The 18512-nt window shown below is 42.6% G+C and overlaps 1 protein-coding gene across 4 annotated transcripts in view; it reads right to left on the bottom strand.

Moving 5' to 3' along the window:
• Positions 1 to 1886: 1886 nt before the first annotated feature.
• Positions 1887 to 18512, bottom strand: part of NPR3 (natriuretic peptide receptor 3) — an 82370-nt gene continuing 65744 nt past the window's right edge. For 2 of the 4 annotated variants that reach the window (XM_009208228.4, XM_003899546.4), the window contains exons 4-8: positions 13826 to 13961; positions 8154 to 8248; positions 5943 to 6078; positions 4053 to 4137; positions 1887 to 2705 (exon numbers count right to left, since the gene is read on the bottom strand). In XM_009208228.4, the coding sequence (XP_009206492.1) occupies positions 2594 to 2705; positions 4053 to 4137; positions 5943 to 6078; positions 8154 to 8248; positions 13826 to 13961 (564 nt within the window). In that variant the 3' untranslated portion in view covers positions 1887 to 2593. Of the gene's footprint in view, positions 2706 to 4052; positions 4141 to 5942; positions 6079 to 8153; positions 8249 to 13825; positions 13962 to 18512 lie in introns of all 4 variants that reach the window. The other 2 variants (XM_031666101.1, XM_009208227.4) reach the window with 1 other exon arrangement.

Here is an 18512-nt window from a genome sequence, read left to right as displayed (position 1 = left end):
GTTTCACCATGTTAGCCAGAATGGTGTCGATCTCCTGACCTCGTGATCTGCCCGCCTCGGCCTCCCAAAGCGCTGGGATTACAGGCATGAGCCACCGCGCCCAGCCAGCAATCAATCTTAACATGAGAATTGATTTTAAATTGGTATAGCATCCAGAAACCTCATGATTTGTTCTGCCATTTTTAGAATACTAAATGCTCACTTGTCTTTAAGAGCTTACCTAGAGCTATCATATTAAGTTTAGGACTATTCCTCTACCTGAAGTTAAAATAGAATATATTTGTTCTAAAAATGTTAGTGTTAATGGGTTGCTATAGAAATTTTAAAAAGGTTAGAAATGTTTATACTCAAAAACTGCAACCAGGTAGATTATTTTTCTCCCGTAATAAGCACATAGACTTGAAATGTGAATTTTTTTCACAAGCACAAGAGAAAATGAGTATCTCTAAAATAAAAAAATAAAATCATTGAAAAATAAAAATGAGAGAAACAAGCTCTCCAATTCAAGTAACTGAAATGGACACAATTCTTCCTTGCTGTTTCACCTCGGGGAGTCCCAAGCGGTACAATGCTTTGCTTTCCTGCATTTTACTTCTCAAACTCTCTTCCTGCACTAGACCTTCTGAAGGCTGCCCTTCTTGCCTTCTTCTTCCATTCTTTTTGGAATTCGACACCTTTTCCTTTGCATCCAGCATGGAGAACTACAACATAGTTGTTTCCGTTGATTGTACTTAATTCTTTTATCACACCCTTTTAGCTGCCTCCCAGCTCCCATTTCTTAAACAACAGAAGAGAAATGTGCCTCACACAGAAATCATCTATTAACTGTGACTCCAGTGGGAGCAACAGAAGCAGACTTCTCCAGGGAAGCGCGCACACCTGGGCCAGCATCTGGGACAGGCAGCTTGCGCTTACCTTTGCCTGCACTGCTACTTGTGTGAACTACCAGCTTCATCACCACCAAGGGACTGCTCACATTCTCCTGTTTCCTCCCTAGACATGCCCTTCAATAGATATTAAGATAATTTTTAAACTATTTTTCAGATGCTCAAAATGTTATTGAGGAAAGACCCCAGTTATGTAATTCCAAGATGGTGCACTGACATGACAGCTTCCCATTCCTCCCTCACTGTCTATCTTCTCCATGAAGTATAAGTGAAAGTGGTAACCTGAGTTTAAACTCATGTGCAGACTACTGGGTGCAAAGCAGATACCCAATAAAAACTTACTCAACTTTGTCCAAATTCCCTATCTCCACACCTAACCCACTATTACAGTTATTCATGGATGCCTACAGAGTTCTGTGGAGTTAACTGAAACGGAATAGAGTAGCTATTTAGGTTCCCTCTTTTAACCAAAATCATCACTGGGAATTTTGGTAAATGCCACATGTAAAAGTTTTAAATTTGTCATTTCTGTACTTGCTGTCAAGTTGTAACTCTCAACAAAGTTGTTCTTGAGGGAAAAGGGCTATCTCCCTTTATAAAACTCTGTTTAATTCTAATAACTTTTTACTCTTGATCTTGAAACTCATCATTTGGCCAGAACTGGAAGGAGTATCACCGTAAAATAACTTGCATTTAAAACAGTTAAACAGTAAAAATGCAAAAGAGTTAAAATTTTGATATATTCCTGTAGAGTTTGAAATCTGAATACATTTCCACATCTCTGTAATTAAAGCAGAAATTAGCATTTGGCTGTGCCCAAGGGAAAGAGGGAAACGGGGAGAAAAAGAGAAGCATTTTTTATCATTATTGGTTTGTTGTACACTTCACCCATGCTTTTAAAATGTAAGCAACATTTAACCTTCAAAATGAAAAAAAAAAAAAGATAAATTTTTCTAATGCCAAAATATAAGATTAAAATACTTGTAAAATAAAATGTTAGTGTGAAATGGGACTTTTTTTTTTTTTTACATCAAAAAGGAAACATTTTAGACTTGCTTTTCTTCTGTAAATCCTCCCATCTCACTAATATTTACAACAATCCAGAGTAGCATTTATGAGACACTGAAAAAGGGAGGAAATCCTTTTTCAAGATATGAAGTCAGAACCTGAATGTAGACGTCAGACACGGAAGTCCTCAACCACAAACCTGTCCTCCAGCTCTAGAGGGAGTCAGGCTATATTACCAACCTTGAGATTTTTCATTACATTTTCCCCTTATTGGGTGTTAAATTCTTTCCAAGAATGTTCTACTTGTAAAAATGATTTTATTCTAGCTACGAAACATTTCATTTAAGAAAACCACATTTTACATCCTTGTGTGAAATGCTGCCAGAAGCCATCAAGATATGGAGACATCAGATTTTAAAAACATAAATCTAATCATATGCCCTTGAAACAGTATGAACATTTAACAGAGTGACATGATATCATTATTACATTTGTTTGTCATGAGATGAAAGGCCTGGAGGCAGATGGTGATTAACAATAGTTCCTGAGCTTCTAAAGAAATTTTAAAATGAAATGACTAACTGCTTAAAATAATGAATTCTTCAAGAACGCCCCTTCTGTTTCACTGATGTCTTTCATCCCATCTATCTCCTTAAAGAATCTCAGGCAGAAAAAAAAAAAAAAGCAGGGGGCTTCTTTTAAGCCACTGAAAAATGGGATCTGATGGAATCTTCCCGTAATTCCCGATGTTTTCCAAGGTTACTTTCTTCTTGCTGGTTTCGCCTCTCAATGGTTATTCTGTATTTCTTCCTGGGTAAAGGGAAAGTGAATGTCGTAATAAAACTTGCTACAAAATACCACGGTTTCTCTTACAAAGAGTGCCCTCAAGGGACATCTGGGTTTGAGTTGATAAATGAGAAGTGACAGAATATGAAACCCTGGTCAGAGATTAAAGTAGTGTGGCCCCAGGCGTGATGCCCTTATTCAAGAGAGAAAATTGGCATGCTTTTCCAAATATCACAGAACAAGCCTTCCCCTTCTTCCCTGGGTGCCTTGGGGGTTAGGTCTTGTCTATTCGGCTACAGAAGTTCTCCCTGACTCCCAGGATATGCCCTAGATAAAAATCAAATTACGGGTACTGTGGCCAAAGGAACAGGAATACAATGTTCCCACAAAGGGTCACATACGCCTAGTTACAATCCCATGCAGAAATAAAGAAACCTCGCTCTAATGACTTACGAAAAAACCACAAACTCAACCACCAAAGATTACAAAGGAATGGACCACCCTTACGGGGCAGAACGATCGGTACCTTGAACACACATACATTACTACAATTTTGCAAGCCTTGGAGCTTAACCACAGTGGCAGATGAGCATGTGGGCTCTCCAGATACTGAGCACAGATCAGCCTGAGAGCATGGGCTACGCAAAGCTCCCTCCTCCTCTTTAAGGTGAGCCCCGGCACCTAATTCTGAATTGGAGAAAGCCTGAGAAGGGAGAAGTTTATTTCCCCCTTTATCCAGATTCCCTCCCCAACTGCTTCACTTGGTGGGTGGTAGGAATTCTTGTCAGAATATCTGTGATCAAAGGGTTGGACACAGTGGCTCACACCTGTAATCCCAGCACTTTGGGAGGTCAAGGTGGACGAATCACTTGAGGTCAGGAGTTCAAGACCAGCCTAGTAACATGGTGAAACCCCGTCTCCACTAAAACTACAAAAAATTAGCCAGCCAAGGTGGCCTGCACCTGTAGTCCCAGCTACTCGTGAGGCTGAGGCAGGAGAATTGCTTGAACCCAGGAGGTGGAGGTTGCAGTGAACAGAGATCGTGCCACTGCACTCCAGCCTGGGTAACAGAACAAGTGAGACTCCGTCTCAAAAAAATAAAAAATAAAAAATAAAAATCTGTGATCAAAGGGCAGCAGCAGCTCTCTGTCCCACAGTGAGATGTAACTGAAACCCATGACCCCAGCACCCAGTATGCTAAACCACTGACCACCAAACCTAGAGTCACACCAAAAGAATGGCTGAGATTTTTTAACCACTGTGCTTCCTGGGTGAAAGGAGGATGTGGACAAGTTACAAAGAGAATCTAGCAAAAACAAATGACAAAGACAGTAGAAGAGAGTGAATTGTACCTTTACAAATGGTCCTCACCTGAAAAAGTAGAAGGCCATTAGCAAGCCAGCTCCTAGTAAGGCCCCCACAACAATTCCTGTCACTGCCGATTCTTCTAGGCCACCTGCTTGAAAAAGAAGCATAGATAACCAGGGTTCATTTTGAGATACAGTTAGAAATTCCTCGAGTTTCATTCATTGCAAGATGTCCCTCGATTTCCCACTGGAGGCAACTTTTCCTTTTTCAGGAATATTTTCTAAGGGACAGTACACTTGTTTTTTGTTTTATGTTTTGGTTTGTTTTTGCCTAGTGCAAAGCTTAAGAACCATTTGAGAAAGTGCTAGATAAACAAGCACACTATTAAGAGTGTGGACACAATGAGAACAGAAGAAAATTCAAGAATCAGAGGAAAACTGGAAGTGAAGAATTCAGATATAGCCACTCTCTTTTGAGTTTAAAGTCAAAGAATTGGGAGGCCAAGGTGGGTGGATCACCTGAGGTCAGGAGTTAGAAACCAGCCTGGTCAACATGGTGAAACCCCATCTCTACTAAAAATACAAAAATTAGCTGAGTGTGGTGGCAGGCACCTGTAATCCCAGCTACTCAGGAGGCTGAGGCAGGAGAATCACTTGAACCCGGAAGGTGGAGATTGCAACGTGCCGAGATTGCACCACTGCACACCAGCCTGGGTGACAGAGCAAGACTCCATCTCAAAAATAAATAAATAAATAAATAAAGTCAAAGAAGACAACCAGATGGACCAGGGCACTGACCCAGGGCTTCTTATTTTTCACAGATGGATGGTGACACTTCAAAGTGCTAGAGGATTTGATGAAAAATTCATTGAGTCAATGTTCTGTTTTTAGATGTTCTCTCACCAAAGCCAAAGTTTCATGTCAAAATGTCCTACATAGCTTTGTGAAAATGTGGATAACACTTTGAAACAATCAAGTTCAGTGGTGTCCCAGTTATAGAAAAATGATAAATAGCTAGCTTGTATCTAGAGTTTAGTATGCAGTCTTCGATGCGTCATCTTGTGTAATCCTCAAAACAGTCCTAAGCTTTGGGCATTTTTCTTTCTCTTTACACATTGGAAAACTGCTTAAAAAGCTGAAGGAACACTCCTAGGGTCACAAAACCAGCAAGTAACAACAGTGAGATTTCAAATACAGGCCCAATCTCCCCAGTGTGTTCTTAACACACTTCCTCCTTAATTCCTTCCCGTAATTATTGCATAGACATAAATACCTAACAGTTTAAAAGATGCCTTCAAAAGCACACATATATTAGCCTAAAATGATCAACTGGCCTCCTGAAAGACCTATATTCACTTTGTTCTCCCTCACTACCTTATTCCCTAAAACAATGATTTCTAACAACTTTCCTATTTGTAAGCTACTTATGAGGACATCCACTTGCTTCTCTACTTCTATACAAAGCTGCTCATAAGTAATACATCTTACACTTATTTGCAAATGTGTAAATGTTCAGATGTTTAAGGGATGTTATCTCTTTGGTTCTGAGGAGCTAGAAAGTAACCACAAACTTGGAAAATCAGAACGAGACTTGCTATGAGAGATGAATAAGCAAGTGATATTTACTAATTGATATTTTGATTTTCTCTAAAAGTGGAAACATGACCTAGCCAAGAGATTATAGTAAGGTTATAGTAAGAGATGTAAAAATAGGGAGAAACCACAATGGTTTCTACCATTGTGGAAGAGAAGGCTGGAAGGGAAACAAGACCTGAACGCCTCTGCTAAAGGCAAGATGCCAGTTTGTGAACTGTTGCCTCTGATGTTTTACCACATCAGAGAAAGAAATGTAAACTTCCAAAATGTAAGCCCTAGAAACACTTGGGTTTTAAACTTACATTACGCTGAGGTTAGAGGTGATGACATACATAGCAAATTAAGTCTCTAGACTTACATGATTTGCAGGGAGAGCTGTTTGTGTGCTCTACAATTCGGTTTTCATCTATTCTCAGTTTTAAAGGGCCCCAAGGATATTTGACGTTCGGCCGCATTTCAAAACGACCTTCTTTTCCAAAGTAATCACCAATAACCTATATAGAGGCAAAAAACAAATAGACAAACCGAAAGGTCAAAGGAGGCACAAAGCTCGCAGTCTTCCACAGCTATTCCCCAAAATGCACAGCCTGATCTAAACTGGCTGCCTCTGGGCATTTCATCAAATCACCGTCTCCAGGGCAAGGACAGTAAGTGCTTCAGAAAAGCGCGGTACATTGGGCAGGTTCCTCGGTTGTCCACACTGATGGTCATTGTGTGTTCTGGGGACTTTGTAAGTCAAGATTTGAAGTCGCTAATGGTGCTCTCAAGAGGGCATTAAGAGCGGTCGTGCCAGAGCAGAAGGAGGTGGGAAGTGGTGAGAGTGGTGCCCCGGGGCCCTGCCCTCACTGAAGGCCCAGCCCTGTCAGCGCTGCCCCTAGGATTCTTCAGTCACTACCACCTAGTGGAAAGGAATAATCCTGGAATTCCTGGCTTTTGCTTTGTTCATCGGACAGGGCACTGTCCCACCCACCTGTCCCAGAGCAGCCCACCCCGTCAGCCAATTATAAGGCCCAAGTTACTTTCAGGGACATGTGAAGGACAGCCAGGGTCCCCTGTATACCCGATTTAAGCGTATGACAGGTACCCAGCCTCACAGCCCTCAATCGTTCAACATATAATGAAAGAGCGTCTTTCAGGAACCTCCTGTTTGACCGCTTCCGGTTGCCAGACTTCCTTCAAGAGTTGCACTCTCCTCTCTGATGAATCCACCCTATGTGCACCCCCATTTCCAGGCTGAATTCTCTTTCTCTTAGTTGGCTCCTCTGGCCCCTGGAAAATCGCTATTCTGTTATGGTTTGATTCCATGGTTATTCCTCAGTTTCTGGTTAAAACAATTGTTTGATCGGTTCCCCAAGCCCCACTCTAGAAGTGCCTTCCCACCCAGGTTCTCGGGAGTCATTGCTCTTTTGTCTGAAAACAAGCATATGGCTCCCGAGTGGCTGGGGACATCTCCTCCCCTTCTCCTGACCGAGGTGCAGCAGGTTCTCACAGGCCATGTCAGGTCTAGAGGAAGCCTAGATCGCCACCAAAATATAACAATCGCTGGCGTGTACTGGGCACTTGCCAACGGCTTTATACACCTTCACCCCTGCAACCTCACAATGGACTCTGATGAACTGTCGCTACCCACCTTTCCCAGGGAGGAACCAGGAATACAGATGAGACACAGACCACTCAGTGGGCAAAAAAATCATTCATTAAACATAGCGAGGGTGACTCCTGCTGCTTCAGAACTTCCCACAAGAGCCAGGCATCTATTAGGTTGGTGCAAAAGTAATTGAGGTTTTGGCCATTAAAACTAAATAATTAAAAATAATGGCAAAAGCCGCATTACTTTTGCACCAACCTGATACATACAAAGAGGAAAACAGCAAGTCCCATATGCCAGGTCCCATGAAGGGCACCAGAGCGATGACCCTGGGAGCCAGCGATCAAGGAAACCGAGGAAGTGGCATTCTTTGCTGAAGCACTGCATATTTGTATAATTGTATATGTATATTTGTAATTTAAAATGTAGATAGTACTTTTCTAGGTTTCGTTTCATCTGTCCCCATAACAATAATCATGTGACATCAGCCAGGAAGACATGATGATTTCCATGTTACAGATGAGGAAACTGAGGCAGAGTTCACACTCCCAAGCACAGAAGACTCATCTTTGTGTCTGGGACACTCTTTTCTCTTCACGATGTTATCCTGAAACTACATCATCTTTGGAAACGTGAACACACATTGAGTTTGCAACCACCCACCCTCCCACTCCGCCAGAAAACTCAAATCTTAAGGGAGGAAACTTAGTTTCACTTTACTGATTTCACCCCAACACCCTCATCCATAAGACTAAGGTGTGATTCTTCGCCACTTGAAGGGTAGGATTTCCTCACTTAGAATAAACATGAAACCATTTCCTGAAGTCTTCCTTGATACCCTCAATCAAAAGTTGAGGTTTTTCAACTCATTTTTATTTGGAAGCTGCATTGGAGACAGCTCTTTGGCCACCAGAACAAATGCATTCCTCAGAGTCCCCACAAGCAGAAGGAGCAACTGGTGCAGAGGTCTCGCGTGCTCACCTCCTGGGTGCCCGCCTCCACATCAGTCATGGCAATCACAGAGAAATCCCCATATCGGTCTCCATTGGCATCTATGGACACCTGCCCGGCGATACCTACAGGACCAGAAGCGAAGAACTCAACGTTGGTTACTTAAAATACCTCTGTCTGCCAACAAAAACAAGAGAATGAATTGGCAGGATTTTTTAAACAAACTCATGCCACAGGGAATCTCATCAGACTCTGAGCATTTTTGTTGGCATTTTGGAAAGACATTGTAATTTCATCTGCGTCTGCATTCCTAAATTCTTAACATTTCTCCATTTAAAAATGAAAAGAAAAAGAAATAAATGATCTTCTTTGGGGAATATGTTTGAAAAAAAGATTAAGGCTAATCCTGAAAGCAGCGTGCTTATCCCAGAGTTTTGTATTAATTTTTTTTTAATTGCAGAGTTAGAAGTGGAGGTAGGGTACATTTATAGATTTGCCATGGGTTTGCGTTATCATTGGATGAACATTATAAAAGAAAAATCATTCCAGGGCCAGGACTCAGTGAATGTGCTTTTTTCCAGGCTGCTTTAATACACAGGAGAGCAGCGGGCCTGCTTTGTGGGTCACCAGAGCCAATAGCTAAGAAAAGCTATTCTTCTTTATCCCGGTTGAGTTCTTCGCTGATTGTTTATCCAAACATTCTCTGGACGCTTAGTACTGAATTAGTGCTGCAGCTGAGGCAAAGATGAATTGAACACATTCTCTGCTCTAGAGAGGGGCAGGCTGGACCGGGGATTTAGCTTGTTCACACCAGAATCTAACCACTTGCATTCAAATACCAGTTTTTACATTTATATAGCTCCATGACTTTGGACAAGGAACTTAGCCCTCTAAGCCTCAGTCTCCACAACTGTAAAATGGGCATAATAGAGGCTGTGGAGAAGATTAAATGACATAAAACAAATAAAGCACTTTCAGCACATTTAAGGGAAGTTAATTGTTTTCATCTACTGTCATGATTACTATCACTGTTATTACTACTATTTATTTTATAATTACTCTTGGTAGAGAAGACCTGACTGCGCCCACATCACTCAGAGGAGGAGCCAGCACATCAAGCTGGAGAATCAGGGAGGACTCAGTGAAAGAGCAGGAATTTCATAGGGATGTTGGAGGAAGTCTGAGATTGGGCAAGCAGTAACCAAGAAGTGGGAGAGAGGCTGAAAGGCTGGCCTAGATGTGTCTACCAAGGCACAGAGGCCCAAAGAGACCAGAGGAATTGTGAGATTTCTGGGAAGATGGCCCATGTGGAAAAAGGGAGTCAGTGACATATAAGGCTGGAACCGGGTGGCCACAGAAGGGAGGGCCTTGGGTATCCACTTGCTTTGGCCTATAATGGTGGCTCAGAGCAGCTAATCAATAAAACAAATACATGTTATTGGCTGATATTAAATATGTCTGTGTCATAATTCTCATTCACTGAATAAGAGATTGCATACCTCAGCCCCATTTTAATTAACTAAAGTTCTTTCCTTTTCAGCTGGGGAGAGTTTGGTGTCATTCTTAATTGGCCTTTCTATTGATTTGGTTCTCTGATTTGGTTCTCTCTGGAAGTACTGACTCCTCTAGTAAAATGAATGTCTGGGAAAAAGGATCCCAAGGGAAAGTTCCATCCTCTAGTGTGGCTTGGAGAGGGCAGGTATTTAGGTTTACTGTCCTTTGGGTTGTGGTTTGAAGGCCCACTGATTTTTCCAGACTTTGGTCTACTTTACCAGAAACAGAATGGAAGCTACCATTCACTTTGATTTTTTTTGTCTTCTTAATATAGACTGGTTACAAAGGGTACACCTACCATAAACTTGTGTATCCTTGAGAGCCTATAAAACTCTTAAGTGATAAATAGGCTTAAAATATATAGCTTTTGGCCATCCAAAACCATTTGTCATTCTGTTGAGAGGTGTTTGTGATGTTGTGTCCTGCTAAGTATTTTGCAGAGCATTTTATAAGATGAGGTGGCCCTAGTAATTTAAGACCTATTGTACCTTTAAGCTATTGCAATTCTGCCAAGAAATGGGGTGAGAATCCTCAGGGTGGCCAATTAGCAAAGTGAGACTTCACCTGAGAGTATCGTACATAAGGTGAGATTGTCAGGCTTACAGCAGAATTTTCCTGTACATAAGTAATGAGACTTTCCACCCCATTTCTATTTGGCTGTAGTGGAGCTCAAAGTTTAAGCCACAGTCCTATTTACCTTGTCACTCTGACCTCTCACACAGAGGAAATCCAGCTTCTTCCCAGGCCATTTATTGAAATGAGAGTTGATCACAGGTTTCATGGCAATAAAAGCCAAATTTGTCAAATCACAGCCAGAGTATTTTTCCCTTGACAACTTAATGGTCACCGAATGGTGACCAATAAAGTTAAAATTGTTTTTAATTTTAGGAAGGTTTGGGTTTTTCTTCATACAGATACCTTAGAGTTCTTTTTAGGCCTACCCTCAGATGGACCATTGTTTAGCAAATAAAATGGGCTCTCCAAGCAATTCAAGCCAAAAACTTACCTTGGCCTCAATTATCTTTACATTTGACCAAATGAGATTCTAATTGTAGACTGAACTGCACAGTTGATTGTTTCAGGACTCATTTCAAATTGCCTGTGTAGACCTGGCCTTAGAATACAGACATCAAGATAGCCTATGGGAAAACTGAGCCCATGCCCTGGCTCTAACCAAAATACATTCCAGCTATCATGGGCACCTACCCTCCCCTTCACACCCTCCCTCAGTGGCGCCCTCCAGCATCCCCCAACTCTGGCTCCTGTCCCTCTGTCAGAAGACCAAGAACAAATGACCACACCACGTGGTGAGTAATAGCTAAGAATGGGATGTGGCCGACCAAGGTCGTGTCCACAGATGCCAGGTTCTCAGTGTATTGTGCAAAACTTCTGGGAAATTTGGCTCTGTCCTAATATGCCCCTGGAATTATCCTGTTGGATTCCAGCTCCTCAACTGAAGCAGTCAGAGGTAAAATAAGATAATCCCAGATGTGTACTCACCCATGAACTACAATCTGTCTAATGCTAAGGGAGATGTCACTCCGGTTCTGAGTAAGACATGGCATCCACTAGAGAGAAATGAAATCTACCAGTTGCCACCATAGAAACTGCCCAGACAACTCTAGATGGAGCTCAACCTCTCCCTACTGTCCTGTCCTGCCCTTTCTAAGAACTGAGGACAAACCGAGGCACAGAAGTCCCAACTGAAAAAGAAATGTGCCCCAAATCTAAACTTGGCAGTATTTGCTCCTGCCATTGAAAAATGTCACTAGTGTGATTACAAATAGATATAGGCATACCCCAGTGCATTACAGGGCTCAAAGGAAGAGCAAGCACTATGTAAAACTGAAAGAGCTCTTGTCAGTCATTAACTAGACCAACCTCCTTATCACACAGGTGAAGAAAGAGAAGCTCAGAGGACAAGGTTACTAGTTAGTGGCTAGGATGCACTGAACCCTGGTTCAGCGATTTGTACTTTATGTACCCGGTTGTCAAGTGATACCCATAAGCGTATCTACTTTATTTCCCACATAGCAGCCATAAGGACCCCTTTTAACACACAAGGCAGATCGTGTCACTCAAAAGCCTCGGGTGACTTTCTGTCTCACCCAGGTGGAGCCCAAAGACCTCAGCAAGGCTTGCAGGTCCGCATGATCTGGCCCCATTACCTCTCGGGCTTTGGCACCTATCACACTGCCTGTCACACTTGGTGTCAGCCACATTAGCCATCTTGCTCTCTCTGGGGACACTCCATAGTCTCCCACATGCACTCAGGATCTCCACGTTTACCACTCCCTCTGGAATGCTCTCTCCTAAACAGCTACAGAGCTTCCCTCACTTCCCTTGGGTCTCTACTCAACTTCACTCTCACAGAGACCTTCCCTGACCACTCTAAACTAGCAGTCCCACTCCTCCTTGCCTGGCATTTTCTAGCTCCCTATCCTACCTTATTTTATAGCTCTGAAAGGTATACTGTATTCATTGTTTGTTGCCTGTTCCCCCCACTGGCATGTAAGCTCAACTGATTGCATGAAATGTCTTTAGTTCACTGCTGAATCCTCAGCACCTTGAACAGCACCTGGTACATAGTAGGTGCTCAATGAACCTTTGTTGAATGAATAAATGAATATAGAGTTGATATCTGCAAGGCTCCAGTAGTGAGGTCACTTCCATATTGAGTTTCATGTTCATTTTCTTTGAGTGTTGGCGAGGTGAGAGGAAACTAGCACTCTTAAATACACTGTTAGCAAGAATATAGATTAGCAGAACTTTCTGGAAGCTTTTTGGCAATTTCTAATGCACTTTAAAAAGCACCAACATACTTTTGGACCCAGAAATCCCACAAGTAGGAATGTTCCCTGTTGGAAGGACTCACAAAAATTCTTCAAGATGTGCAAGAGGCTTGTGACAGCATATTGCATAATAGCAAAAATTGTAAACAACTTTACAAGTGTCCATCAATAGGAGATTGGTTAAAGAAATTCCTGTACAGCCATACAGTAGAAAAATATGTAACTGTCATTTAAAAATGTGTTGGATCAGTGAGTTCTCATATGGAAAATTCTTTAACTTGACATACAAGTAAAACACCTAAGATGAAAAATAGCATTCATACTATGACCCCTTTCATGCAAATTTTAAGATAAGATATACAAATGCATATGTGCTGGCAGAAGACTTAAAATATTTGTAGACAGAATCATAGGAAATCGTTAATAGTGATTCACAGTGGGGAGAGGGGACTAGGTTGGGAAGGAAAGATTTCACCTCTCAATTTGCACATTTTTGTACTGTTTAAATTTCCTAGCCAAGCATAGTCTTATCTTGTACTATTTTTCAGTGCCAACAGAGGTTGCTTGAGATGAGATTATGGGCCATTTTTTGTTGTTTTCCTATACTTCCCTGTTATTAAGACAGCTGGGGAGGCCAAGGCGAGTGGATCACCTGAGGTCAGGAGTTTGAGATCAACCTGGCCAACATGGTAAAACCCTGTCTCTACTAAAAAATACAAAAATTATCCAGGTGTGGTGGTGGGTGCCTGTAAACCCAGCTACTCAGGACGCTGAGGCAGGAGAACCATTTAAAACTAGTAGGCGGAGGTTGCAGTGAGCCGAGATCGTGCCACTGAACTCCAGCCTGAGCAATAAGAGCAAAAACTCCATCTCAAAAAAAACGAAAAACAAAAACCAAAAAAACACAGGGCTCGACTGGACCTGCTAATCATCTCAAACCACCAGGTTTAACTGTGACAGTTAATGTTTTCTGCGTTTCACAAAAAACCAACATAGTCTGAACACATGAATGTATATCTGGGATTAATACTGGTTTTAAAATCATCACAAAACTCTTCACAAACTGATTGTCCTGTCATGCATGAGGCTTGTGTTCAATGCAATATTAAGAAGCATAGAGCTGTTACCTAAATAATCAGGAGACAAGGCCTTTCCTCTTTCAGTGGGGCTTTTTCAAAGCACTTTCACATGTATTAACTCATTTAATTGGCACAACAAGCCTATGAGATGGGCCGCTTTACAGCTGAGAAAAGCAAGAAGCTGGAAAGGCCTCACAGCTGCAACTGTAAAAACTAGAACCAGAAAATCAGCAGCTCAATTGGCCCCATGTCATTGCCTTATAGATGGAATCCCTACCTTCAAATGTTCTGTTCCAAGTCTGCTGTATAATTTTCCCTCCATCCTTTTTGCTGTAACCAGCTCTGAGTACTTCATGTAGAGCCAAGACGTAGAGGAGGATGGCATCGTGGAATCCTTCAACAAACATGTTAACCTGAAAAGATAACCCCAGATGCGTGAGCCAAAACACCACATGACTGACTCATGTCAGGAATAAGATGAGCAATCCAAAGGGTTAACAAGTTAGACTTGAGGGCTGTTAGCCATGGCAGAGGTGGGCAGAAGGGGCACTAACAAGAATCATGCCATGACTTTCCTGGCATGGCTCAGAGGGGAAAGCCCTTCCCCAGTTGGGGAATTTGGAAAGCCTATTACAGAAGTCAAGAAAACTGTACCTGTTAACCAGGTCAAGAATTTCAAGTGTGCCCACCTTTGCCAACGGTCCCTTTTGGACAAGTCCCCTCCTCCTTCCCCACATCTGCCTCTATCTCAAGCTTATGTGAGTTCAGCCTCCCCTTTGAGGTCTTCTCCATCTTCAACAGCCCCATGATCTCTTCATGCTCTGAATGTGGAGCATAACGAAAGAACAGTAGAGATCCATTCGTTTATATTTAACAACTGTTGATACCTACTAGAGTGCTGGTGCTATGAGTGCAAAGAAGACTAGATGCTGCAACTTCTGCCTGTCTGCCTAGCATTTGTGTCCTCTCTCCCATTAGTAAAAATGTCTTAGTCTCTCTTTCCAATTTGTGTTTTGAGAACACCTAACCACTCCCTATCCCTACTCCCTGCCAAGCTCCAAGGACAGGAATGGAAAACAGGCTTGGACTATTGGTATATCCCAGTTGAGCCCTGACTCAAGTAAGCTAGCCCTTGCCCTCAGGAAACTTAAAAGTTTCCTAAACATAGACACTGGTCATGTGGATTGGGGGAAGTCACTTCATCTATTTGAGCTTTGTTCTTTTCATCTATATATTGACCATGAGACTAATGCCTGCTTCAAGAGGTAGTTGCAAGAAGTCTGTTAAATAAAATGCTTGGTATTATCATGCCTGGCACATATCAAATTCCCAACTAACAGAAGCCAATGCTATCATGATATTTTATGGGCTTGAAAGTGTTGGAGTCTGTGCTGTGTTCAAGGTCTGTTCAGAATACAGTACAAATACCAAAATGGGAGTGGTCAGTCTGATGGGTTGGAGAAGGGTGGGAAAGAGAGGCTTAACAGCAGTGAAAAAAGTTGAACTGAGTTTTGAAGATGAGGAGATGTTTCTCAGGTGGGGGCAAAGACACAGAATCAGGGCACATTCTGACAGCCTGGTGTATTTTGGGAAGTGCAAATGTTTTGCTAGGCTGGGAGCAAGAGAAACAGGGTCACACCAAGATGGAGAGGTAAGGAGGCTGGAGAGGTAAGGAGAGTCAGATCATCGAGAATCTGGAGACCACACTGAGGAACTTGGACTGTCTTCAGCAGGCATCTAATCACTTTAGTTCGCCCCTTACCTACATTAAAAGCAACCTTTGATAAATTCTAATACCACATTTAAACCCATTATAACATTCATTGGATATGAAATGAGCAGATTCTATCTTGAAACACCAAGAGGCTTACAAACAAACTCTGTACAAAAAGTACAAAAAATCCAAGCCTTCTCATTTCAGAAGAAAGTGTCAAAGACAAAATGCCAATGATGCAAAATGAACGGGGCGTTCTGTAGATAGCCACCTGGCATGGCTTAGTGGGGAAAACCCACTACCCGCCCCATCTCTAGAAGGAAACTTCGTGGGAAGACAGCTGCAACTGACCTTCTGCATCACCTGGTTCAGATGCACAAACATTCACAAGACACAGCTCGGTGACTGGATCTACTTAACCTTATCCCACCCCTAGGATGGGAACTCCTGTTTGCATCCCAGAAGCAGATATTTCATGTTTGCCAAAAACTAGTGCTGAGAAGCAGTTTAGCCTAATGGTTAAATATCCTGGACCCCCTTTCCAGCTCTGCCACTTCCTAGTTGTGTTCTGGTTTCCTCATCTGGAAAATGAGAAAAATAACAGTACCTATCTCCTGGGGATGCCGTTAGGTTTAAACAAATGAAAAAATGTAGAAGACTTCAAAGAGTGTCTGACAGAGTCAGCATTCACTGTTAGCTTTTGGTGTTGTGACGCTCTAGAGATGGAGAATTATTAACCTAGAGATCCTGCTTAGTTTCAAATTCTTAACAGCAGTATTCAAAATATAAGTGATTTTCTTACAGGTATCATGTGTGTTATTGGCCCATTTTATACTCAGTGGGAGAGAAGGCTAGTGTTCACGTTGTTTGTGCCCCAGACAGTAGGCAGTTCTCTTTGTTCCACAACACCAAGCTCTTAATTCCACCCTACTATGACAGGTGCAGTTCAAGTGGTCATCTGCTGACCCTCTGCAAGAGGTGGAGAGTGGGAAAGACTGATGATTTGCAGGAGTTTGGAATTAGCTGGCTGGACACACAGTCCAGTCTTGGCCCTGATGGGTTACTTAATCTCTCTAATCTTCCATTTCTTCATCTGTTAAGTGGGGGTTTAGTACCATCTCACCTCAGAGAGCTCTTCTGAGGATTGAATGAACCAGTGCATGTAAAACACCGCAAACAGTTCCTAGGACCATGGAAGCAACTGACAGATTCTGACTCTTACTCCTAGCTGTCAAGCCTAAGTGTCAGAGTGAGTGATTATTTTCTCACGCAAAGAAAAATAATGTAGAAATAACATCTACAAGTCAAAGACAATTTTCTGCTCATTTGGCTATGCCAATTTGATTTTCCAAAGGAATTTGAAATTTCCACTTAGGCCATGAAGTCATTATGGCTTGAGAAAGTCTTCATGCTGATGAATTTTAATAAGTGAACTTTAGCGGTATAATTTTAATTCTCAGGCCACATTTTTTTAAAGTTTAAGGTCTATCTTCTCTTTGATAATTTTACAGAAGCCAGCCAGCTCCAGAGGAAAGTCAGAGAATCACAGAGTCATGGCCTGTGGGAGATGCCAGGTGCCCTCAGAAAGTTCTGATCAAATCCCCTTGTTACTTTGAAGACCCGAAGAGCATTGGTTGCTCTCCTCAGACTTCCTGCATTCTGTCCTTGTTGTACAAGGGTTGTGCCCTGCAAGTTCCTTGTTCCTGCGGTTCCCAAGACAGGCCTTGCTTAAATTGTGAAGCACCAGCCACCAGGCATCACCCATCCCCCTCTCATCCTCCTCCTTCCGTCGCCTCCTCGAAATCCTAACCCAGGACCACCATGTTGATGTTGGTCACCCGAAGCACTGACTGTGCGCCCCATTACCATATCCTGTCTTGCCCGTCCCCTTCCTTCCTTCTTGACATGCCTTCTGAGCTGCCCCGCTACAATCCAGGACAGGAAGAAAGATTATGTGGTGGAGAACAATGAACTTGAGTTATACTGAACGTGAGTTACTTTTGTCCTCGCAGGTTTGATGGTGGAAAGAAATAGACAGGCCCTGAATACACACCCAGTTCTGAAAATGCATTCTAGCTTGATTTGCAAATGGATCGCAAAATATACATTCTTTCTTCTCAGGGTGGCTGAGTGTCTCCCTCTCCTGCCAAAATTATCAGAAGAGCTGCTGACCCCGCTGAGGTTCGCTGGCACCCGGCCCACTGCGGGGGAGGTTTCCTAACACCTACCTCACAGAACCTCAAGCCAGAAGCAAAGCCCCAGAGACCGGCTTTTCTCGAGAACATTCTCACATCTACACGTGATTTTTAGTGGGTGGAAAGCCCATTAGCACATTGTAGACACTGAAAATTAGACGTGCAAACTAAGAAAAAAATAAGGGAGAAAAAAAAAACCCAAGTATGAAGTTGGCTTAGGAACACTTCCTATTGGCCCTCCAGGCTGAAAGGAACAAGGTCAGCTACTACGCCCCCTGCCTCTGGACAGAACAACCTTTGAACCTCAAAGTCCAAGTCCTGACCAACACAGGTCATGATGCTGTTAGCTATCACAGGTAAACAGCTGGGATTCCCCCACGGAGCAACCTGTTCTAGTAATTAGCATCCCTTATTGCCAGGAAATTTTCCTTACTATCATCAGCCATAAGCCTTAACTAAGTTCCTACATGCAGCCATTTCTTCTACTAGATGCTCAGAAAACTGGGAGAAGAGAACAATGCAGTTTCCAATCTCCACCAAACAGCACCACTGCTACCTACAAACAGGTAGACAGTTCTGTGCATGCAAGTTGCTAAGTTGTGACACGGGCCTCGCTGAAAGCCATGCTCCAGGGTAATCATTATTGGTGCTGTTTATCAAATCAAGTGGCCTTCCAATGAGATGAAAAGCTTTCATCATCTTCCACTTATTCTTGCAAAAAGAAGATAGCATGACAAGAAGGCATAAACTCTCATTCCTTTCATTTCTATTTTCTCTCTTTCTCTTTTTTAAACAGAGTCTCACTTTGTCACCCAGGCTGGAGTACAGTGGTGCAATCTCAGCTCACTACAGCCTTGACCTACCCGGTTCAAGTGCTCCTCCTGCCTCAGCCCCACAAGTAGCTGGGATTACAGGTGTGCACCACCATGCCCGGTTAATTTTTGTATTTTTTGTAGACACGTGGTTTCACCATGTTGCCCAGGCTGGTCTCAAACTGGAGCTCAAGTGACTCGCCCACCTCGGCCTCCCAAAGTGCTAGGATTACAGGCATGAGC

Source organism: Papio anubis, chromosome 5, assembly GCF_008728515.1.
Source record: "Papio anubis isolate 15944 chromosome 5, Panubis1.0, whole genome shotgun sequence".
In the NCBI taxonomy this organism is placed as follows: domain Eukaryota; kingdom Metazoa; phylum Chordata; class Mammalia; order Primates; family Cercopithecidae; genus Papio; species Papio anubis.
This window is presented reverse-complemented; position numbering and strand designations above follow the sequence as displayed.